Below are 24,867 nucleotides of genomic sequence, written 5' to 3' on the forward strand. Positions count from 1 at the left end.
TTTTCTGGACATGACTTAGTAAGTAACAGATCAGTAGTGAGGGACAATGGACCTACTTCTAGAGTAACTGCCTTTGATATCTCATTAACTATTGGCTTTCCTGAAAATCCAAGGGAAACATTTCTTGAGCCTGAGAGCGGAGCCCCTGGAACATCGGCGTGACTAATTGTGGTCCTACTTGCCCCTGTATCGATCAAAAACTTTCTGTCTTTCCCTAATACTTGACTGTGAACATAGGGACCTTCTTGATCTACAGGTATCTCGATGAGAGGCAAGCCTACCTCCCTCTCTAGGCTGTTTCATGAATATGACTGGTACTCTGGATACTCAGACTGTGCATACTGGTACATCTGCGATGTGACATGCTGTGTTGCAGCAATAGGCTGCGGTGCTGTAACTGTCTGTTGTGCATTCTGTGACTGAGGAATCTGTGAAACTTGTTCTTGTCTAGGCGGACGTGGTCTTTCTTTAGTCTTACCAGTAGCTATATTATGTTTCAGAACTGCACACTCGTTTATAAAATGACCTGGCTGTTTACAATAATTGCAGTTCCCTTTAACGGGAGCTGCAGGATGACTGGCTTGATTCGGACCCCTCTTCTGACTGTCTTGAGGAACAGATTGTGCAACTAGCACTTTCATTTTCGTGTCTTTCATACGTTTTCTCTCGTGTTCTTGCTCTTCTCTGATTCTATTCTGGTGATACTGGAGCATCTGGAGCATCTGGGACGGGGTATTTGCTTGCCAGGTGCTTTCGACTTTCAAAACTCGATTTTTAATTTGTGGGCTTGAATTCTCGACTAATTTGGTAACGAAAAGATGAGGGTATGACTCACTACTTGTCTTGAGACCACTATTAATACTGAAACATTTCTCGAATCTAGAATAAAAATCACTAATATCTTCATCTTGTTTCTGTTTACAGGCTGAGATTGCATCCCAGTCTTCCTTTCTCGTTGTCAACAATCGGGGTAAAACTTGAATCAGTAATTCTGGTAATTCTTTACATTTATCTCCAAGACCGGTACCTGGTACTCGTGCCTTGTCTTCAGCTTCTAGAGCTGTCCAATCGATCTTTTTCTCTCCCACCTCCCATTCCTTTTCCTTTAACTTTTCATACACCCCTGCGGGTAACAGGACCTTTAACATTTTAATGATATCTGGGTAAGTGTATTCTCCCATACGGAGCATGTCTTTTAATTCTCTATGGAACCCTGCTGGATCTTTGTCATGACAAGGAATTAATTTCTTCATTTCAAGGAGTTCCATCTTTGATATTGGAGTGTATACAAACACTCGTTGCATTACGCCACCCGCCCCTTGGACTGGGTGGACTTCTCGTAACGGATTCTGTCTGTCTATGTAGAATGATTTACTTTCTGGGGGTGAGACATGAACAAAATGCGGATTCAGAAACGTTCTATATTTGTGGCGCTGTTCTAGGATGACACTAATTAAATCGGTACCTAGACCTCTCCATCTATACTGGAGTAACTCGTTCAGGATATCATGCAACGGGCCTGGATCAGAATGTTGACCCTCATACAAAGTAATGAGGTGCTGGATCATATACATACCCACCAGTCGTTGCTCGGCTGGGGGCAGTTTCAGAAACATTTGTGCCACTATTTCGTCTGGAAAAGTGGTAGAATCAGTAATCCATCGGACTGCTGATCGGACTAGTTCTTGTTCATGCATGGTACTTAATTCACTGTAACCGACTCGTGATTTCAGAATGTGATCGGTAGCTTGAAATACTTGTTCTAGAGAACCTTGTTCTGGAGCTGGATGATGAAAAATAGACTTGTGTTCTAGGCGTAAATGGCGATCTGGAAATCTGGATTTTCCTACATACGCTATTCTGGCGGGATTCTCGTTCTCTTCCTCTTCAGGATCAGAGATACTTTCTTTCTCGCTTACTTGTGCTGCTTTACGCTGGTCGTGTAACCTTATTATTTCTTTACGAATTTTCTTGTACATACTCTCCATAGCACCGACGGTCTTGTGCTTACCCTCGGCTATATTATCACTCCACCTTGTCAGGATTCTCATTTCGGCGGAATCTTTAGACGGGTAATCTTGTTCTCTTATTAGACAATTGATCAGGAACTTTAATATCATGAGCTGGATCTCGGCTTTCCTTTGAGACATAGTCTCGCTAATACTTTCTGGATCATCCCCTGTACGGATGAAACGATATATTCTGTCTAGATCTTCTTTCATATTCGGCAAGGTGACTAGATACTCGGTCACTTTTCTTACACGGAATGAATATAAAACCATATTATCCTCGCCTGGGACTGGATCATAGACACATTCGGCAAGGGATTTTCTTATTTCTGCAACAGACTGATATCTAGGCGTACGCTGTGACGCTTGTGCATGTAATTCGGCTAACGTTAAACGCTTGTGTGGCGGCGGGGTTTGAGGAGGACCTCCTCCCGCGGCCCCTAGACTGGAGTCGTCTATTGACATTCTTCGTCCTGGCAGGGTCGGTAATTGTAACGTGGGCTGGACTTGTATGGCGGGCTGGACCGGGGGTACCGTAATAGGTACTCCGGTGTCTGAAGGAGCGGGAAGTGCCTGATTTACAGGGACTGGCGGAGCGTGAACAGGATTTGCATATTCTGGAACGGTGTCGTCCAGATAGGACGAAATAAAAATATCAGCTGCGGTCGGTTTGTGACGTAGCTTGGTCGGAACTAATGGTGGCGGGAAATTACTGGATGCCTCTGGGGTCGCTTTTGGCACCCCTTCGGCAAGAAGAGGATACATACCCTTGATGAGGGCATGCCTCTGTCTGTCTGACTGTTCGGCTTTGACTTGTTCACCTATCTCGATTAGTTCTCTTTCTTGGGCTCGTTCTTGGGATTCTCTACTTAACTCTGACTTTCTGACTTCCTTTTCGGTTCTTCTATGCGCTTCTTTACGCCATAACTCGATGGCATCTTTCTGTGACTGTCTGGCTTTCTTTTTCCATAATGCTTCTTCTACTCGCATGATACATTCGGCATCCCATGTACCCGATACGGGCCATCTATACTTTTCTTCTAACTGTTTAGTATACTCTACCCATAAATCTAGATACATTATGGCGCTTATGCCATGTTTCTGATACATAAAGTGACCTGGACTGTCCCTAGGCGGGACAGGAACCGCTTCCTCTAACAGACCCTTTCTAGTTTTTAACTGACGTAACTTGGAAAAGAGCGGCATGACTGGACTATAATCTGGACACAATACAATACACAATAAAAACACGAAATCACATCACACTCATACCACAACATTAAAATACATAAAGAACATTATAAATAACAGTTCGAACAGAATATTACCTGAAATACTGAGAACAGAAACAGAACAGATTTTCTCGAGAACGGAACAGACTAGAGTTACTAGATGCACTGCTATAACAGTACGGAACATACCGGTCCCATAAAGGAACGCATCAAGACCCGTATCCACCTAGGTGAACACTTCGTTTGTGAGTCTGGGCACCACCAACCCACGGACCAGGAGTCAATTTAGATTGGTCCTGTCTAGATACTACCCCAGCAATGGTACTCACCGGGCAGCACGGAACGGAAGGCCTCGGACTGGACTGGATTTCTACGACGACGAACTTCGGACTTCAGTTACGGGTGGGCCTCCGGATACCTCGGACCTTGGACTCTCGGCTTGGGCTCTGGTCGGGACTCGCCGCGTTCCTCCACCGTCTCGTTCGGATGCTGGACCGCCTCCTCCGTCTCCTCCGTGGGCCTGAGGGATACTTGAGCAGAAATATCTGCCACTGCGCAGAAGAGTTCCGTCACGACTGCAGAGGGTCAGGGGGTCGGCGTGGCTTCACCGACGCGTGGGGAAAGGGCAAGTCCCTGTTCGGGCGCCATTATGTGGTATATAAATAAATAATACCGGATCTATTTTTGGATGAATGAATGAATAACAGATAGCTCAATAAAATAAGAGTCAAGATTCGAGGTAGTAGGAGTTTCTGCAGGTTTATTACAGCATAAGGACAGGATCAGGACAACCTGCATAGGATGACCCAGCAGCTGCTGGGGGCCGGGTCTGGGATGAGCGCGCTAACTTTTAATAACAATACATCGACTTATATACATAGCGCAAACACATAGCATTACATTGCAGTAGGCGTAGCAGTGGGTGGAGCAGAAGGCGTGACGCGTAGCAGTCGCGAAAGATAACAGTAAAAAGAGGTGTAACTGGGAGTATACATAGACATGTGATGCAAACGTAACAGAATATGTCATGAATGGGCGGAAACATTGGAGGGGGCTACCTAAGGAGCCGGGACCTCTAATCTAATGGTGCGCGAAAACTGGCAATGACGTATTACTAGGAGAAGCTGGGGGCTACGAACTCTGTGCTAGGAGCAGAGACTAGAGTCTGGAGGGTCGGAGCGACATGTACCTAAACCCTATCTGGTATCTAATGTTTAGGGAACATGTTGATATAAACTAGAAGTCATGAGGGGAAAAGCTAACTTGATTCTAAGACTGGACCATGCATTATTTTACATGTAGTGCGTGATGAAGAATATTAAATGACCATTAATACAGTATTTCTCTAACGTGGAGACGAAAAGGCTAGACAATGACGGAAACTATTGATGCAGTTCAGTAGCTTAGGAATGCAAAGGAGGAGGACTGAACTGATAGCTGGAACTATAACATACTTTTGGCAGACTCAGAGGCAGAGCCAAGCTGCACCGGGCACTGCGAGGCAGGAAGTAAGTGAAGGGTCGAGGATACAGGTGGGGGCTGTATCGCTCCTCAGCGAGGCTTTCAGGAGACAGGAGACAGGAGCTGAATCTGTGGTCCGGGCCCTTTTGAGGCCTGGAAACGGGGACTTTATAATGGAATAACGTGCACACTGGGAAACGTGGCAACATAACTTTACATAGGCCTGATATTCGTAGTATTCACGAGGACTGGAAAATGACATACCAGAGGTGGACACAACTGGAATTGCGTCATTAATCAGACATGGGGAATAACATATGCATATTGGTCATGCACACATAACATATGATGGATGAGGCGTAGGGACACAGAACATGGCAAAATTTACTTTTCCACAGTTCATCGGCGAGAAGTCGATCCTCCCCCACTCCGACAGTTGCCGCCGCCATCCTGTCAGGCAGCCCGCCCGGCCTAATTACAGCAGCACCTGGCCCTTCGTGGTCCCAAGAGGCGAGATGTAGACAGTAAAAGGGAGAAGGAGCAGGTCCTTACCCCCGAGGTGGTGCCACTCGTGCAGGAAGGTGGAATAGTGCTGGCGGCTCCTCACGCAACTCTTGTATGTCCTCCGGCGGCGGCCATATTGTCAGGCAGGCAACGCGCTCGAACACCGTTTGACAGGATAATTCAGCAAAAGTCTATTTTCGGTGCGCGCTGTGCACGTCAAACGCCGCCGCTCATCTTCCCACACCTGTCGATGCGCTCGGAGAGCGGGTACCGGGGGCTTCGACGGCAAGAGATCACAGAATTGCCGATCGCCCGGCGGAGCTGCAGCTCAGGCAGCCATTACGCTGTGCGCCCCCTAGCGCCTCCTATATACTCGTATAGTTATATGCAGTATACAGATATATAGTGGTTGCTCAGTGTGTCGGTGGACATGTGGTGGTCAATAAATTGTACCACGGGCCAGTGAGGTGATCACAGAAGAAGACAACAAAATGGCGAAGAGAGCATATGTAATTACTTTTGCAACATGTGCTTAGTACGGGTTCCAAATGGATCAACGTTCAAAAAGGAGTTCAAGCCCGTCTGCACCTGGACGTTGCCAGGAGCCAGAACCCCTGCCGGTTTTTCCTCAAATCCTGGTAATATACTTGGTGATTTGTGTTCCTATACACACCATGAATTGTAAGGATTAAACACAGCTATTCTAACTTCTGTAGACATCCAGCTTACTCTGTACTTACTACACCCACAGTTCTGGAAGGCCATTTTTCATGCATATTCTGCAGATTCCAGAGTATAGAACCAGAACACTCCCTGACCCAATAGTATAACACTTGGTCAGAGAAATAGCCAAACCCACGGTCTTAACTAAAAGAATGGCTCTTCCTAGACCCTTCATTACAACGAAGGCTGGAATTGCTTCAATTTAGATCCTTGCCCAAACACGCAGTCAACATCTGGGACCTGCTTTCTTCCAAACACCCCCATATTGGGTTTCTGACCGAAACCTGGATTAACCCCAGTTCCAACCCTGCAATTGCGGTGGCACTCCCAGACGAATATCGCATTCAAAAACTTGACAGACCGTGCAGGGAGGGCGGAGGTATAGCTATCACCCATAAAGACTCCATCAAAATCTCCATTTTAGATCAATTGTGTAATGATACACTGGAAATCCTAGTCTTTAGAATAGACTTACATCTGCAACATAGCTGGAAAGGAGCTCTTGTATACCGACCCCCCGGGCCCACTGTCCGATTTCTCCTCCCAACTGATGGAACTTATCTCCTCGTATGTCATCTCGACTAGAAGTGTCTTACTTCTAGGAGATTTTAATATCCACAGTGCAAATACTGCTAATCAAAAGGCCTCCTCATGTCTGGCAGACCTGGCCACACTTGACCTTATCAAGATCAATGACGACCCCACTCACTCTGCAGGGCATATGTTGGATTTAATTCTAACCAACACCCCGAACATTCTTTGTGGAGCAACTTGCCCCCTGACATGGTCAGATCACTCATTGATTGAATTTCAAATTTGTAGTCCCAAGGATCGCACTGCCCCTAATTGTCACCCCACGAGGTCGTACAGACAATGGCTCAAACTTATGCACGACCAGTTTCAGGACTTAATTCCACTATCCCGGAATCCTGACTCACAAAATTTTTTGAGCTAGTGGCGAAAAGACAGAAGAGCACGTTCCCCGCGGATTAAGAAAAAAGCCGGACTGAAAATCATTGACACGGTGCCCTGTAGCCATGAACCTTTAAATACAACGATGGCCATAAATTGACATTAAGTAAATTATTTTTATTTATTTTTTAAGTTGTATAAAACGAATTTTAAGTAAATTTTTAGCAATGTTCTAACTGTTTTGTAAATGTTTTACTTAACCATGTACAAATAAAATTATTACCTTACCACCATCCCGGAATCCTGACTCCGATAGTGTGGAGGATCGCCTGGCCTGCTTCAGTACTATTATAAAAAACACAGTTGATCACCTAGCCCCCCTGAAGCAGTGTCCACGCTCTACCAGGCGCCCCCAGACAACTTGGTATGCTCCCCACATCCGGACGGAAAAAAGTCACCATAAAAAACTTGAACGGCAAGGACGCCTCTCACATGACCCACAGGACAAAGAAAGATATAAAAAAAGCGTTGACTCAATACCATAAAAACTGCTTGCAAAATTCACATTGTGCAGCAACTTGAACAAGCAGGGAATACCCTTCGAACCCTGTACCAGATCTTAAAATCTTTCACAAACCCAAAGGAGTGTGACAACGAAGAGGCCACATCCCAAATCTTATGCGATAACCTAGCAAATCACTTTACCCAGAAAATTGATATGATGTATAGTAAAATCACTGCGGCCAGTAGATCACAGAATAGCCCTAAGGTAGATTATTCACCGATCATATCAAATGCCTTGATATTGGAGAACTTCCCGTTACTTACGCCCGAGGTGGTAGAATCACTTCTAAATAAAGTTAAATCTGGGTCTCCATTAAATGTTATCCCCGCTAGGACCACCTCCCTGCTCTCCAAGCAACTTGCTGCCCCTATTTGCTCCATTCTTAACAGCTCTATGAAGGAAGGCAGCCTCCCTCTTGAATGGAAAGCTGCGCAGATTATTCCCATCCGGAAAAATCTTAAAGCTCACATGGATGATGTATCCAACTATCGCCCCATTTCTCTACTCCCCCCCCTTCAGAGCAAGCTTCTGGAAAAGCGCATTAACAAACACCTATCCGAATTTGTTGAAGCCTCGAACTGTCTTGATGTCTCTCAATCGGGCTTTTGGACCAGACACAGTACAGAGTCTGCCCTGGTAGCAGTAACTGATAACATCAGAATGTATCTGGACAATGGTCAAGCAGTACTTTTGGTGCTGCTTGACCTATCTGCAGCCTTCGACACCATTTCCCACCAGGCCCTTTCTAGGAGACTCCGGGACATCAGCCTCCAAGAGAATGCGCTGAAATGGCTGTCAAACCTTCTGTTTGATAGAACCCAGACGATTAATCTGGACCCTTTTTACTCCAAGACCACAAGAGTGACCAAGGGAGCACCTCGGGGCTCTTGCTTAAGCCCTACTTTATTCAACATTTATGTCACTCCCTTGGCGGGATTGCTCAGGAATTTAGCATTCATTCCAATCTCCTATGCAGATGATACTCAGCCCCTACTCTCCTTTGATGAAACTAATCCAAATACTCAGGCCACCTTTTCGGAGGGTATGAAGGTTATTGCTGATTGGATGAGTGACAACTTCCTCCAACTTAACGCAGGGAAATTGTAGATTATGCTGTTTGGGGAAGCGGTGGTGAGGTGGACTCCAAGCTGGTGGCCAGAGGAATTGGAAAAAGAACAATTGATGGACAGAATGCAGAACAATTTCAATCATTCATACCAGTAGAGAGATCTGGGCCTAAATCCATCGTTTTTTTTACTCACCATGCCGTTCCAGTTTGGACCCAGCCATATGCAAATCAGTCTTGCCCCTGCGCCCAATGGGAACAGTCCAGCCCGAATTGCCAATACAGGTCCTCCCTGGACTGGAAACAAGCATCCTAGGACCGGTTTCGGGCTTTCAGCCCTCATCAGCCAGGATAGCTTGACTCCAGTGTCATGGAGAGCGCTCCTATTCCAAAAAAGTGGTCAAAAACCTGGGAGTCCGCATAGATCAGAAACTAACACTAGGAGAGCATGTCACCACCACTGCGGGGGCATGCTTTCACACACTCAGTCTACTCCGAAGAGTCTTCCCATTCTTACCCTCTTCTACGCGGAAAACTCTGATCCAGACATTAGTATTAAGCCGCCTGGACTACTGCGATGCCCTGCTGATCTCAGCCAACGAATTCTCCTTAAATTGCAGGTAGTCAAGAACACTGCAGCCCGCCTAGTTGCCAATGCCCCTCCTAGAATGGCCTCCCTACCCCTTTTACAACTACTGCATTGGCTCCCAGTGCGGAAGCTGATTAGATTTAAGATCTGCTGTATGGTTTATAAATCCCTACATGACCTGGGCCCCAGCTACCTATCAGAAAAATTTGTAAGGTACCTACCTTCCAGGTCCCTTCGGTCAGGGTCAAAATCTTTACTTTACACCCCACGATTTAAAAAAGCTTACTTGGGTGGTAAAGCTTTCTCCTACTCTCTACTGGAACCAACTCCCTATTCATTTATGTCAATGCCCTGACTACCTGAAATTTAGAAAGCTGCTAAAAACTTCTTTGTACTAATGTGTGTATTCCTGGTTGACAGTAGCAGTCACAGCACGGAGATAACCCTGATGGGGTAATTCGGGCGCTTTATAAATAAATAAATATCAAATAGTTTATGCACAAAGTTCAATAAATTAAGAATCTATTCCGGCCAGGATAGCTGTTGACCGTGTTCCAACCTTTGATAATTTAGCAGCTCATCATCAGGACAAGAACATAGTTGGACTGTGCACAGAAATTGCAAGATGCTGTAGAAGGGTAAAAAAAGAATTACTATCTTATACTGTTAGTGACTGTGTATTGATTGATATTTACAGTAGTGATCATATCAATGACACCGGAGTGTTCAATAAGTATCTTAAAGACTAGAAAGAATAAGCGACAACACCACTGTGTGCACACAGTAACTCAATGAAACTGAAAACGAATTGAACTCACAGGTTAGTCTTTGAGCTGAGGCATCCTAAAAATAATACCAATCATACAAGCAAGATGTATATAGGACAAAAAACGCCATCAACAGCTACCCGGCCTGGAATAGTGGAAGCATTCTTCGTAGCGCGGTCACCTCTACTGAAAGCGCATCTGAAATTCATCCTTTCATTTTGGCAATTGAAACCAACTGCTCACAGCGGGATCATGTACAAATAGTTTATTTATTTGGAATATAATCATTAATCCCCACACTAAATTACACAATAAAAAACCTAATGTTCTATCATTAAAATTTTTAATTTAATACAAACAAATGAGTAAATATTTTCCACTGTCCTCAAAATGATTTGACGGTGAAAACAAAGATTCAAAACTAGCCTCATACCCTACAGGACAAAAGGTCACAGTGATCAGGGGGAGTAAGTGAAGGAGAACATTTAGCAGATATGACAGTGAAAGTGGAAACCTTTGCCACTGTTTCCTTTTGTATCTTTAAGATTGCTCACATCTGCACCCTCAACTCTGTTCACTACCGATGTAGCTTAATATTTGGATCAGACGAAGAATATTATGTCAGATACCAGTAAGTGCTGCTTTATCGCCAAGAAAGCATGTTTCCAAAAGGAGTGAGAATAAAGAAGGGCGTTTATCTGATCTATCAATCAACCTGGTGAGAGAGGAGTGAGACTTATCTGCCTTACCATAAGCTGTCAAATTAGTGATTTTCACCGAAGGAGAATGATAATCCCAGGAACCAGTTTTATCAGGTAATGCTATGGACAAGAGTATATCTGATACTCTCTTCCTGCAGCTCTCCTTGTGATAGTCAACCTTGACTCTTTGATATCTTACCAGGGAATTGCCTAAAAATCAACATCATGTGGGCGTGGCTTCGAGGGCGAAGATGGTGGACGTGGCTTGTTAGAGCTCCCACCAGCCCGCTACAGATCCGTCATTTTATCCTGGCCCCCGAATTCGTATCCCGACCCACACTTGCAGCGGAGGTAGAGACTGGCGAGGGGTGCCCTCCGGTGAAGGAACCAGAGCGCCCAGATCATTGGTGGCGGAGATAGCGGCGGCGACACCCCGGGGCCTACGCACGGCGTGTGAAGCCGGGGCCTCAATTTTGGCGGTCTCCAGCCGGGAACTCCCGGAGTCGGCGGGCAGTGACAGCGGTGGGGCCTGCGGCCTGGGGCTTGAACCTGCCGCGGAGCAGAAGGAAAGGGAGTGGCGTACCCCACGACTGTGGAGTGAGTCCAGGCTGCCCGGACCCTAGAGGTAGACCGCGGCCGGCGTGGAGGCCCAGAGACCGGGGCCTCGATTTTGGCGACACCAGTGGAGAGGCGCGAGGGAGGCCTGGGCCAAGCGGCAGCGGGACGGCCAGTGCTGCGGCCCCCGGTGTGTGATCCTGCTCGCTCCCTGGCCTGCGGGCTGTCACGCTTGCCTGTTTTTCTGGCTGGTTGGGGGCCCCCTGCCCCAGATATCCCTGGAGGTGTTGCCCGACATCAGGGGTGCAGGTAGACACTGGCAGAGGCGACGAGGTGGACAATCGGCCCGTTGGGAGCTGCGACCCTGACTGAGCAGTAGCCTGGCTTGGAGAGTCCTGCATGTGCCCCCCCCGGAGGCGGTCTGCTGGTCCGAGACTGAGTGCCTCCCTTGGCTATTACTGGCGACGCGGAATACCTAGCTGAGAGGACCGGTGCCTGCCCTGAGAACCGGGGCCCCTGAAGGGAGCCTCACCATGACCAGAGGGGGGGGTGGGCCCGCCAAACAGGGCCCCATCGACAAGTATACCGGACCGAGTGGGGGCATCCGGTGGCCAGGGGTTGGGCCCGGACAACGCGGCGCTCATGGCGGCGATCACCCAGTCTAGGGACATGCTCAATGCCAAGATTGGGGCAGTTGGGGCGGACGTGACCCTATTGCGCCAAGATCTGCGCAACGCTGTTGCGCGAATTACTGAAACCGAATCTAGGATCTCGGTGGTGGAAGACGATGTTGGGACCCTGAAGCGGAAAATGGCGGCGATGAAAAACATTCAACGGGGCCTTGCGCTTCGTGTCGAGGATGCCGAAGGGCGGGCGTGCAGAAACAACTTACGCTTTGTGGGCTTTCCGGAGGGGTGTGAGAAGGGTAATATGGAACAGTTCCTAACCCAGTGGTTGGAGAGTTGGCTCCCCCCGGAGGCCCTGTCCCGCTGTTTCGTGATCGAACGCGCCCATAGGGCCCGGACGCAGAAGCCGCCGGCGGGAGAGAGGCCCAGACCCGTGATTGCTAAACTCCTGAACTTTCACAACAAAGATACTATTTTGCTGGAAGAGAGGGCCATAGAATCTCTTCTTTTCGAAAATCAGAAGATTATGATCTTCCCGGACTACACCAGACTTGTGCAACAACAGCGGCACTCCTTTATTGCCGCCAAGGCGAAACTCCGTGGCCTGAAGATTCAATACTCATTGCTCTACCCAGCCCGCCTACGGGTGATCTTTCAGTCACGAACTCATTTTTTTGACACCCCGGAGGATGTTTTCAAATGGACCGATGAGACGGTGAGAGTCAGGCCGCATGAGCAACCTGGATTGAACCCGGGACGTTCGAGGGAGCCATCGCAAGACCGGGGGGACCAGACTGCCAGGACCAAAAGGAATAGGAAGTCAAGATCTCGGAAACGCTCCGCTTCTCGCAGTGGATCTCATTCTGCTGCACCTACTGACTCTGATCACTCTGGGAGAGGCCGCTGACAGGCTGTGGGGACATATGCCCTTAAACGTCTACCATGAACTCCGGCTGAAGAGGAGCTGCTCCGCAGTGTTCCACTATACCGGAGATTGACTGCTGAGTATACTGCTAAGGCTGGATTTTTGTTGTACTATGTGTGGGGTTGGGGGGGAAGGGTTCGGGGTGCTCCTGTATAGGGGCTACCTGCCTCCTACGTAAGTGGAGTTGTCTAGGGAAGGGGGGGGGGTTTCTATAGTTCACAGGGGTAGTTGGGATCCATTGGTATGGTTGGCCTTGGGCGCTCTGTTTTGGGCCCGAGGTTGCCCATGCCGCGACAGATACTTCTGAGTTCCATGAGGTATAGGGGTGGAGGGCAGGGGGCTGAGGGGGGGTGGGTGTGGGGGGGGTGTAGTTTGGGGCACGTTGGGCAGAGTGGCTGTCGTTGTTTTTTGGGGGTACGGGGGGGATTGCACGTGATTTTTGATGCTTTGCCAATGATGGTGCTGTGTGGCGCCAGGGTTCTGCCACGATTGCTACCTTTGACTATGGCTGACGCACCGCTCCAAAGGCTCCCCAGGGAGTCCATGCGTGTGATAACTTGGAATGTCAGGGGGATGCTTGACAAGATCAAACGGGGGGCGATTCTGAGATGGGGGAAGAGGGAGGTGGCTGATGTATTATTGTTGCAGGAAACACACATGCTGGGGACGAAGGTGCTTAGCCTGCAGAGGTTTGGTTACCAACAAGTCTATCATGCCGGGTTTTCCAGGGGGTCCAGGGGAGTTGCTGTGTTGGTGCATCGCAGGTTGGCCTATGTCCACGAGAAACAATGGATAGACCCGCAGGGTCGATACGTTTTCATCAAAGGGATGGTGGGTGCTGAACCTGTGGTTTTTGGGAGTGTCTACGCCCCTCCACCTTTGCAGTGGTCCTTGTCCGAGAAACTGTTTGCGGTGTGGGCAGATATCCCTGAGTCCTTGGCGGTGCTGGGAGGTGATTGGAATGAGGTGATGGATGTGTGTATGGATCGTCGGCGAACACAGGGGGTATTGACAGCTGCTGCCCCTACCCGGTTGAATGCGATGGTGGAGGGAATGGGCTGGGTTGATGTGTGGCGTCATATGCATCCTAAGGCCCGTGAATACACCTATGTGTCGGCTGTACATGGTTCCTTTTCCCGCCTGGACTACGTTTTTGTGCCCCATGCGTCCCTGGATAGGGTGCGGGAGGCTGGGATCTTGCCTAGAGGGCTATCTGACCACTCTCCAGTAGCCGTCAGGATTGAACTGCTTACGGAACGTCAGCCGTTCCGGTGGAGGATGTCCTCGTGGCACCTTCAGCAGGCCGGCTTCGTCCAACACATGCGGGGTGCGATTGCACATTACTGGCTTGAGAATCTAGTGGAAGATATAGACGCAGTGGTGGTCTGGGAGGCCATGAAGCCCACGATTAGGGGGATAGATATCGCATGGTGTGCAGCGGCCCGTCGGGAGCGTAGAGAGGCCATCACTGCGGCAGCCATACAGGTGGAAACTCTAGAAGAACGGTGCCGGGGAGGGGGAGATGATGTGGCATTGAGGTTGCTCCTTCAGGCGCAGCAGTCGTATGCGTCTGTGCTGATCGATGAGGCCAGGCAAGCGTGGCTGGCCACGCGCAGTAGAGTCTATCAGTGGGGGGACAAGTCTTGTACCATGCTTCATAGGCTGTGCCAATATACTGTCTAGCCGCACTCGCTGCCGCGTCTCACCGATGGGGAAGGAGTGGTGATCATGGACCTGGCGGCGAACTTCGCCCAGTATTATATGGACCTATATGCCCCGCGGGACTGTCTATCGGCGGACGCGATTGATAAATTCATTGGAGACTTGCCACCGAAGGCGGTCTCTGACGAGACCAAGGCAGCGCTGGACCTTCCCCTGACGGCGGAAGAATTGGGTGAAGCGTTGGGACAGCTCAACACAGGGAAGGCACCTGGGCCAAGTGGTTTCCCAAGTGAATTTTATAAACGATTCCAACTCCAATTGGGGCCCCATTACCTACGTGCACTGGAGGCGGCGCGATCGCAGGGCAGACTGCCTGCTGACTGGCGACACGCCGAAGTTGTGGTCTTCCAAAAACCCGGCAGGCCCCCGGACAGACAGGACTCATATCGCTCAATATCCTTGCTCAATATCGAGGCTAAGCTGCTGGCTAAGGCCTTGGCGAACCGCCTTCTCCCATATGTGACTGACTTGGTCCATCCGGACCAGGCCGGTTTCATGCCACATAGGGCGACGCGGCACAATATCAGGCGGGCGCAGGCGGCGATTGATGCGGTGGGGGACACGGGGGAGAGGGCAGCTCTACTTCTAGCGGATATAGACAGAGCATTTGACTCGGTCAGCTGGACGTACCTGTTCGCTCTCCTGCCTCGCCTCAACCTGGGCCCGGTGTTTATTTCCTACATCAAACTACTATACACGGTCATCACGGCATCTGTACGTATCTCCGGTGCGGTATCTGAGAAGTTCTCCATCGGCAGGGGGACCCGGCAGGGGTGCCCGCTCTTCCCATATCTATTCGCGCTCGCTATGGAGCCCCTGGCCTCCTGGGTGCGTATCGACGCACAGATGCGGGGCTTTGAATGGGGCGGTGCACTCATGGATAGAATTGCACTGTATGCAGACGATGTCCTCTTCTTCCTTACGGATTTAAACAGATCGGGCCCTCGAGTCTTGGAGATTATGCGTGTCTTCGTGGAGGTTTCGGGCCTCTATCTAAACCCACGTAAATCCACCTTGTGGGTGTTGGGTGGCGGAAGTGTGGCGGACTCCTGGGCGTCGGAGTTGCAGGTAGCTGTAGGGGGCTTGAAGTATCTGGGAGTGTTCCTCTCCGACTCCGCAGCTGTTGCTTGGGAACGTAACGTGGTCCCGGTGTGGAAGAGGGTCCAGACAGATGTTAAGACGTGGTCCCGGATGCCCCTTACTATCTTCGGTCGATTCGCGATCTTCAAGATGGTCGCGCTTCCGCGCCTCCTATACCAACTGAAGAACCACCCACACCTTATCGCTCCCCAGTGGTTTAGGCAGGTTAATTCGGTCCTGGGCCGCTTCCTGTGGGCTGGGGGTGCTGCCAGGGTAGCGCTGCGGACCTGCTTCCTGTCCACGTATTGTGGTGGCTTGGCCACGTCGGACCTCCTGTCTTATTATCAGGCCTCCCACCTGCTTGTACTCAATGAATGGTGGTAAGGGGACAGGGGAGACCCGGCTTATGCCCTGGAGCGCTCACTGATGGGTGACAGCACGCTACACACGATTTTATACCTTGCCAAACTACGAAGAAAGCTCCCATGTGTCACGCGTGTGGTTTTTGCTGTATGGCGACAGGCGCTGCGTCGCATGGGCTGGTGGGGCAGGCTTACGGCGGAGACTCCGCTGTGGCAGAATGGACGGCTTCCCGGGTTGGCCTCTTTGACCGGGTTCGGTGGATGGGATGCCATCGGGATCTCGTCACTAGGACATGTACTGTCCGGGGTCACCTTGAAATCGTTCCAGGAGCTCCAGACTGAGTTCCATATGCCCACGACCCAATTCTATCGCTATCTCCAATTTCGCCATGCGCTGGCATCTAACATTGCTGGCTTGGAGTTGCTGCCGGAATTCAGTCCGGTGTAGGCGAAAATCTTCATGGGAGACCTCGGCGATAAGAAGGTATCCCGAATTTATCAAACCCTAGTCACTCACTGTTCCTCCTCCCTACTTCCCCTTAAAGACGCCTGGGAGAAAGACATTGGACCCTTGGACGATTATGATTGGAGGGAGGCTCTGGAGTCCCCGAGAGGGACTGCCATTGCGATGCGACTCCGTCTCATCCAATTCAAATACCTACACAGAGCCTACTACACCCGGGAGCGATTGTGGAAGGCGGGCCTGATTGTGTCCCCAGAGTGCCTGCGCTGTGGAGTTGAAAGGGGTACGCTGTTGCATACTGTGTGGTCCTGTGCTGGCCTTACCAGATTTTGGAGTGGTGTCTGGACTTGTTTGTCTGAGGTATTGGGATGGGACCTGCCCCGCACCCCTCGATTAGGGATTCTTCATGTACTGGAGGGTGTAGGGGGGAATATATACAAGCGTCATCTCTTACTGCTGGGACTGGTGGTGGCCAAGAGGGACCTGGCACGGGCATGGAAGGGAGTGCGAGCCCCCCCACTGTGTGCATGGAAGGCTGGCTTAGACTACTTTATGGGGCTGGAGCGCCCGGTGTTTGAGGCCAGAGGATGCCCCCATAAGCATTATAAGATCTGGAAAAGGTGGGCGGAGTATAGGGGACTGCTCCTGGACCCTCCGACAGAACTGGAGGATGAATGGCAGGAGGCGAGTGACCCGCAGACCTAAGGAGGTACACGGTACCGGGCACATTAAGACCAAGTGATGAAGGTTTACTACGATCACGTGCAAAGGGTTAGGGAGGGATAAAGGGTGGGTAGTTGGGAAGTTGGGTGGTTGGGGATGGGAGTGGAGGGAAGGGGGGGGGGGGGGTTTCCTTACCCGTATCATTGTTTGAGATTTGTGATAATGCAGAAACATGTCTTGATATTTGGTGGCACTCTCCTGACTGTGGAGAGCCACATATATGCTTCTCTCTGATCAATCAATAAAAAATTTGTTGTGGAAAAATCAACATCATAGCTCTCTGATGTGTCATCCAAGACTAATCTCTTAGAAGCCTATCCTGATGTCTCTTTCGGGCTCTCTTCAATCGGGGATCCCATAAACTGACTCATTGATTCCTTTCTAGTACCCACCGGTTCCGCCAACACAGTTTGCTCCACAGCATGTGGAAAAAGGGACACAGATCCAGTAATGTTTTCTATCCAGGTTCTGTCCTCTCATGGCGCTGCCCAATCCAGAAGGAGCTTACAGGTTTTTTCATGCCTGTTTCTGATGCTTTGTGGGGCATGGGTCCTCTATTCCCATTGTGAGCTCCAGGTTATGGTGGTTGATGACATGAGAAGTTTCTTCAAGGTGCTGTTTTCTGAACATACTCAGTGCTTTTGATTCACACTCTGTCTCTGCTGTTTTCTTTCAATCTATCCTCATGCAAGGCCCCCAGTTCACTTAAGAATGCTGACAATGGAAACGGACCAAATGCCGGTAATATCTTTTTATACATTACAGGCTCAGATGAATCTATCCAGAGACTATTACAAATATTTCTGGTTTGGCCAATCTCTGGCTTTAGAATTAACTGTGAGGAACCGATACATTACCCCATAGGAGATTAGTGCCTTGGTTAAAATACTATGTCCTCATTCAGCATTAAGGCAGACCGCTTCAAGTGCTTGGGGATATAAGTTTTTGAGCTAAACTTAAAACTATTGCTGGATCTTTTAAGGCAAAGATGGCTTGTTGAGACTTTCCTGTTATCACAACTAGGTAAAATGATGGCCCAAATGTCTTTATGTTAAAATGCAAAACGCATTTTAACATAAAGACAATAAAGTAATTATATTGAGACTTTTTTATGGGAGGGTGTGGCACACACAATTTCAATGCAGACCCTTAATAGTGGCTTTTATGTTGGTTGGGCAATCCCACTGCGGCATCTACAAAACTACTGCCTCACTGCACATTTGGTAATAGTCAGTGAATGGGCCTTTAATGACCAGATTGAATGTCTGTAATGGTGAACAGACTTATAATTGGCCAGATATTTGGCCACATTATCTGTATGGGGAAAGCTAATTGATACCCTTGCCTTCTCGAATGGAGGTGGCAGGTAGGGCATGGGAAAAGGCAACCCAGTGGCACAGGATGGAACGGGAAAGTAACAAAGGCCCTATTATAGAACGAGAAATGTATGACAGAGGTCAGCAATCTAACATACTTTAAAAAGTGGAATGTTGGTGGCATAACTAAGGTAAAGACTTATGGGCACCATGCTTTTCTGTCTTCTTCCTCTATAAATAACTAATTTGAGATACCTCCGGCCCAATTCTTTATCTGTCTCCAATAACATTATCCCATAAGGCAATATGCAAAGATAGGGTAAGACGTACCTGATTATTCCCTTTAAGAAACACAATAGTGACTAAAGCAGCCTTAAAGACATGCAAAACATTGAAGTGTAATGTTAAACAAACACTGGCCAAAGCTAACTGGGACAGAAATATGGGGCTAATGTACAAAGATTAACAAAGAAACCCGAATGTACCCAAGAGACATAGCTATAGAAGCAACATTTTGGCTTGTGTAATTAAAAATACTTCATTGGGCTATCTACTCCAGAACACAGAAGAAATTGTTTGGATATCGTGTCAGAACGGAATGCTTGAGGGAATGCAGGCAAGAATGCTCATACTATCATATAACATGGCAGTGCCCCTTTTTGAAGAATTGTGTTAAAAAATATACACAAAACAATAGGCACTCCAATAGAAATACCTTTGATTGCCCTTATGGATATATGGGAAGATTTTGAAGACTCAAAATATAATCTGTTGTTGAATGTAGCATTGATCAAGAGCCATGGCTCATAAATGGTGTACGTAAGCTTTCCGTCTCAAGAACAATTCCACACAAATCTTGGTTGGTGCATGGAGGCTGCAAAAATGGTACTCCAGGGTATAGGCTGGGGACCTTGAGGTTATACTCTGGAATTGATTGAGGAACAAGAAATACAAGTAGAAGTGTGTATATTGCACAAATAACTCGTAAGTGTCTAACGTTGACCCCTGCAGTTGATTTATAAGTGGAAAATGCTGTATTTAAGTTGGTATGCTGGTGCAATACAATTCCTTTATGTTTTGATGTATACTGAACATTGAAAAGACAATAGAACTAATTTTTACAAAAAATAATGCTGACACCAAACCATACATATGGATCAAGAGCTGGTCTGAATGGAGACACCATCTCTGGGGCCAAATCGGTCTATGGTATTCTGGATCATAGGACAGTGTGGTTCTATCTTAAGCAATTGATGCCTTCCCTGCTAGAGAGAGGAGTCTGCAAGCCCTTGATTATGATTAGCTCAGTCATTATGACGTGCTGCGGTTGCTCCTGTTAAAGAACAAATGAGAATAAAAGTTTTTCAGACAAAGCATCACACCCCCACGATTTTCGCAAGGTATATTTAGGTAAGACAGTCCTGATGAAATTTACTGGGGAAAAAATGTGGGATAAATATCGGAGTATGCAGAAATTGGTGTGGAAAGCACCAACATCAGACTGTTAGGATCCATTTTGAGGCAAAATGGATAGTTGATACTATTTATTGCACCCAATAAATCCCAATCTCCGCAGTGCTCTAATGTGAGCCTTAGAGTATTTTTGCTAGAAGGTTTGCATACAGCAGCCACATAAATTTGGCAAAACCCATACTCCTTTGCAATTGTGTACAGAAACAGATAGAAAACACCTTAACAAACAAGGAGTCTTATATTCAAAGATGGTTTTCGGTCACAAAGAAGGCTCCTATTCGCAAAATCTGAGCCTTTGCTACCACAAATACCTTTTGTGGATGTTCAAAACTCATATTGTGATTCAGTAACTTGTTACTGAATTGCAAAACAGGTTTGCGACTACGTACAGAATCACAAGTTTAAAGGAAAGTGTTTAGGGTGTGCCTTCCAAGTTGCAATTTCTAATGGTATTTACCAATGCTTTGCAACCTGAGTTGGGGCCGTAATTCATTGATCCTTTACCGACACCTCAAAGCAGGAGGTAATCTCCTTTGTGAATGTTGGAAAAAAAAATCTTTTTTTAGAAGTAGGCAGCTTACTGGCTAATAAAACGTTTTTTAATTTTTTTAAATGCATCCTGTTTTTCTATAAAGAAAACAGGCTCCGTTTGAAGAAATATAGTTTTATTTGAAACCCAAGCAGGCCACCATACATGTGATGGCAGCGATTCGTACTGGGTTTTAATTTACGATCAACCTCATGTACATTGAGGTGAGTCAAATTGTGACCCCCTACAAATCGAAATTTTGTGAACCAACAAGTTTGAACGTATGTTGGTTCGCCAAAAAAACAATGCATTCGGCAAAAGTCAGTGCGCAAATTGCGACCACTTTTACTGAATGCTTAGTACGACCATAAGCCCCAAAGTTATTTGCACCTCATGGTATCCGCAGTCAAAATCATTAGTGATGCAACCTGCTCAGAGCATAGAAAAACAACTAGTTTTTTTTAATCCTGTGGACAAATATGTGAAATTCCTTTAACTCACTGAGAAGAAAGTTAGCTAAACTGTTATCTCTTGCTTGCCGCACAAAGCCTGATTTCCACCAGAATAAGGAGGCAGAGTTTCACGAACCACCAAGGAAGCTAATGACCTTGTTGTTTTTCGACATAGTAAGCTTCTCTCTAAGCGATGAACGTTAACATGGACTTTGATGCCTGTATGCAGGATTGTCATGCCTTATTCTAATGCCTAGACCTTGCCTTTTATAGGATTGAACACTTCGCTTCCTTCACAGATAAACAGTGGTCCAGTTGGCAAAATATTAGGATGTGACAGACAATTCACTATCAATGGTATCAATTTGCTTTCATACCCCTTAAAACTATTCATGCTTTTGCTTCTTTCTGCAGGGCCAAAATAATCTGTGTGGGTGCAAAAGATATAAGAGGCTAATCCAGCTCTAGACATGAGAAACTCAATGCCAAAATTAAATAAGCATCATCACATCTCTTGTTTGTAACAACCATCCATTTGCAACTCTAATCCCAACCCTACAAAATTTAACATTCCCTAATGGCCTTCAGGAAACCACTAAACTATCTTCTGTCATTATCTTGAAAATCCTTAAATGTTATTTTCTTGAACCACCTACAAAAATAACTAAATTGTATTCTTCTTCCTCAACATCTCGAAATGTGTTATTTCCCGACATAACTTCCACTACCTCTCCTTTACCTCACTTTCAATCCCTCTCTTTCAGTTTTTGTTTGGAGTGGTTTCCAGTATTACAAGATTTCTGTCTTAACGCTAAGATGTTTCTTGTAATAACCTATGGGCTCAACCATTTGTTCCATGTTAAACACTGTCATGTTACCAGGCTTTGTTCATGCTGTATATAACCAATTAAAAATTAAGGAGGGCTAATTACCACTAGTGCAAGGATAGCTATTGTACATAACATGTTACTCATTCTTATTCTAGTTTTCATGTTATTACAGGTGTTGCAGGGAGTGAAAGTGGTTCCCAAGAAGAAGCTGTGCTGAGACGAGAGCTGGTGGCTGAGCTTGGACAGATCCAGCGGAAAATGCAACAATACCTGGATAACAAAGCAAATCTCAAGTATGTTAGGGCAAATTGTAATTTATTCTTTTAGAGACACTGCACTCCCTCCCAGCCATGGTCAGTGGTGAAACAGGGACCCACCTCTGTTGGCTCTTGTGTAGATTTACAAGCATGTTTGAATATTCTAGGGATATTGTTCTCGCTTACCACCCAGGCAAACCTATTAAACCCAGGCATTTCTGAAAACACCCAGGGGAGTTCAGTTCAAGATGTATAAAAACACACAATTTCATTACATTCAGTTAGGGAAAGTTCTGGAAACTTGGGAGATCCACAAATTTCTCAACACTCAGTGTTCACAAAGATTTCACAAAAATAAAAATAGTACCCCACTTGTGTGGCTGGGCCTTCCACCAGCGTACAAAACACCCCAAAATGAGACGTGGAGACATCCAATCTCCCCAATCAAAACCAATTCTTTCACATGAATACTTCTAACTGAAGATTCCTCTCTCTGGAGCCAGTTGATTGTTCAGCATAGCCCCTGCACTGCTGGCAGGTGGCATCATGCAGCTCTACGTTGACTCCACTCTACCCCAGAAGTGATGACCGGAGCTGTATAAAAGCACCACACAAGCGCACTGACGTCAATACCTTCCTTACTACGTCCTCTTACCTTGATCCGAAGGTAGCTCCTAACTTTTACTTGTCAGTTGACAAGCTTTTTTTTCTGACAATTGTTTTGCAGTGCGGAAGGGTACATGTCCCATCCTACAACTAAAGAGTTTAAGTCTTGGTGGAACTGTTGCAAGTAGATGTCTGTGTCCGAACCCCAGTGAGGTATGCCTCGCGGTATTTAGGGTAGGGGCACGCGTCCAAGTTCTGCAAAGTGTGTCCCCTTAAGCACCTGAAGGAGATTTGGGATCGCGTAGGCAGGATGTACATCACTAAAAAAAGTTGCATAAGCCCAGTTTGTTCTTGAAGTCAAAAGCACAGACCTCTCATTCCTGCTCCCACAACAGGTCTTCATCGCGGTCCATGTCTCAGGGTAAGTCAAAGTCACAAAAAAACTAAGACATTCAAGCAGGCCTCGTCCAGCCTTGCTACTTTTGCTACGAGGATGTTACTATGCCCCTTAGCCCATTCCACAGCTGATCCTGATGCACCCAGAATTTCCGGTGCTGTTAGGGAGATTGCAACATAAGGAAGCCATGTTGCGTATCTTTGACATCCTTTTGGCTCCCTCTGGCATGCCTTTGGGCTACATGGATCCAGGCAGGCCTCTAGTTGGGTGACTGATGTTAGGATCTGCCTTTGACACAGCCTGTGCTTCCAAAACACCTTTCCCCCTTTGGTTTGACCTCTGACTCCAGTGTAGTCTCCATATCCAGCTTCACGACCCACGCCTGTTCCTGCCACGTTGATGCCAGAGGAGGACGTCGATCCTATTGTCCTGTCTGACTCTAAACCAAATCCGTCTCAACTGCAGCTGTGGTCAGGTCCTGGAACAGTTGTGACACAAACAGCCCCTGTTCACTCTAACTTGGACAAAAGACCTTTGCCTAGAAGCCGCCCTCAACAAACTTTTAAATTGAATTCTGACCGAAGGTTTTGGTAAAAATGGAAATGATGAAGATGAATTTCCCCCACAATATGATGATGACAATTTTTATTTGGACCAACCAGAGCCCAGTGGATTGGACACTTCCCCTGACACGGGGCTGTGTTTTCCCCCTGAATGATTGACAGACGAAAGATCCTCCTTTAGCAATGGGCATCAGACAGGTTGCCGAAGTCTTGCACTTACAATTGCCTTCAGTTGAAGTGAAAACCAGTGTACTCACTGACATTTTTTAGCCTGGGCAATCCTTGTCTGAGCCCTTGCTGCCATTCATCAAAGCGCAAACTGATAACCTCATGAGCATCTGAGCTAAAACTTGTTCTTGCCCACCTGTAAAGAGACATGAAGGACAATGTCACTGATGTGCTCTGGGTGACCCTACGTTTTTTGAGGCAACTCACTACTCCAGAGTCTGGTGGCTCAGACTTCCACTAGCAAAATCAATCAAAAGTAATTTTTGTGTGATCCCTATGGAAAGAGTCAAAGAGAATTTAGACATTATGGAAACAAGTTTTCTCTTCCACTAACCTCGCCTTTTGGTCAGTGAACGCTAACTGTTTGTAAGAAAGGTAGTCTCACACCCCATACGTTATGGGACATGGTTGCAAAGTGCATGCCAGCAGACCTGGATGAATTCTGCACCAACTTGGTACAGACCATTCTGGATGGCCAGGTTGCAGCCAATATGTCATACGGTCAGGCCTGGACAATACAAACTTTTTTCAACAGAGCAGTTGAAACTACTAGCACGGTGCTCTGGTACCATACGTAGAAGATCCACAGGGTTCTTGGGTGACATCCAGGTATTACATATTTGGTAAGAAGGTTGAATCCGCTCTAGAGCACAATAAAGAAAGCAGAGCCAAAGTGCACTCCTACTGTCTCTCCACACCCATAGTTTTGCCCCATTCGAGTCATTGCCCGGGGTTTTGCTTATAGGCAACGCTAAAGCCCACCACCCCAAATGGCACTCCATTCCTTTCAAGGTTGGGGTAATCCAGCAGACCGTATCAGAGTCCTGCAGGGACAGCGAACCTCAGTCCCCCGCCCCTCTGGCAGCATCCTCCAAGCCGCTTTAGTTTGCCTTAGCTGTATAGGAATGACAGGAGAAAAACCCATAAACCTCGTTGGGATGGGTGTATCGTGTAAACAAAAACAGTTCCCAACAGGTATTATGTAGAGACAATTTCAAAAATGTATGCGACAAGCATTACAAAAGGATCGGAAACAAGGAGTCAATTGATTTTTAGAATAGGTAGTATTATTTACCAAGAGGCAAAGAGGAGAAAAACTTTCATATGCAAGGATACAGTTTAAACAGCACTGTAAAGACCGGATCATGTGACAACCCAGTGACACTTGGTGCAAGGTGCTATATACAATGAGTGAAGTGAATGTGCAAGTGCTTAAAAACAGCATTGGCGG

The 24,867-nt window shown here is 47.2% G+C and overlaps 1 protein-coding gene across 1 annotated transcript in view; it reads left to right on the forward strand.

The window, feature by feature from the left end:
* The window catches only part of SFI1 (SFI1 centrin binding protein), a 553,452-nt gene that overhangs the window by 433,521 nt on the left and 95,064 nt on the right, over positions 1-24,867 (forward strand). The window contains exon 30 of the mRNA XM_078667725.1: positions 21,758-21,878. Coding sequence (XP_078523851.1) covers positions 21,758-21,878 — 121 coding nt within the window. The remainder of the gene's footprint in view (positions 1-21,757; positions 21,879-24,867) is intronic.

This window comes from Lissotriton helveticus, chromosome 11 (assembly GCF_964261635.1).
Source record: "Lissotriton helveticus chromosome 11, aLisHel1.1, whole genome shotgun sequence".
In the NCBI taxonomy this organism is placed as follows: Eukaryota; Metazoa; Chordata; class Amphibia; order Caudata; family Salamandridae; genus Lissotriton; species Lissotriton helveticus.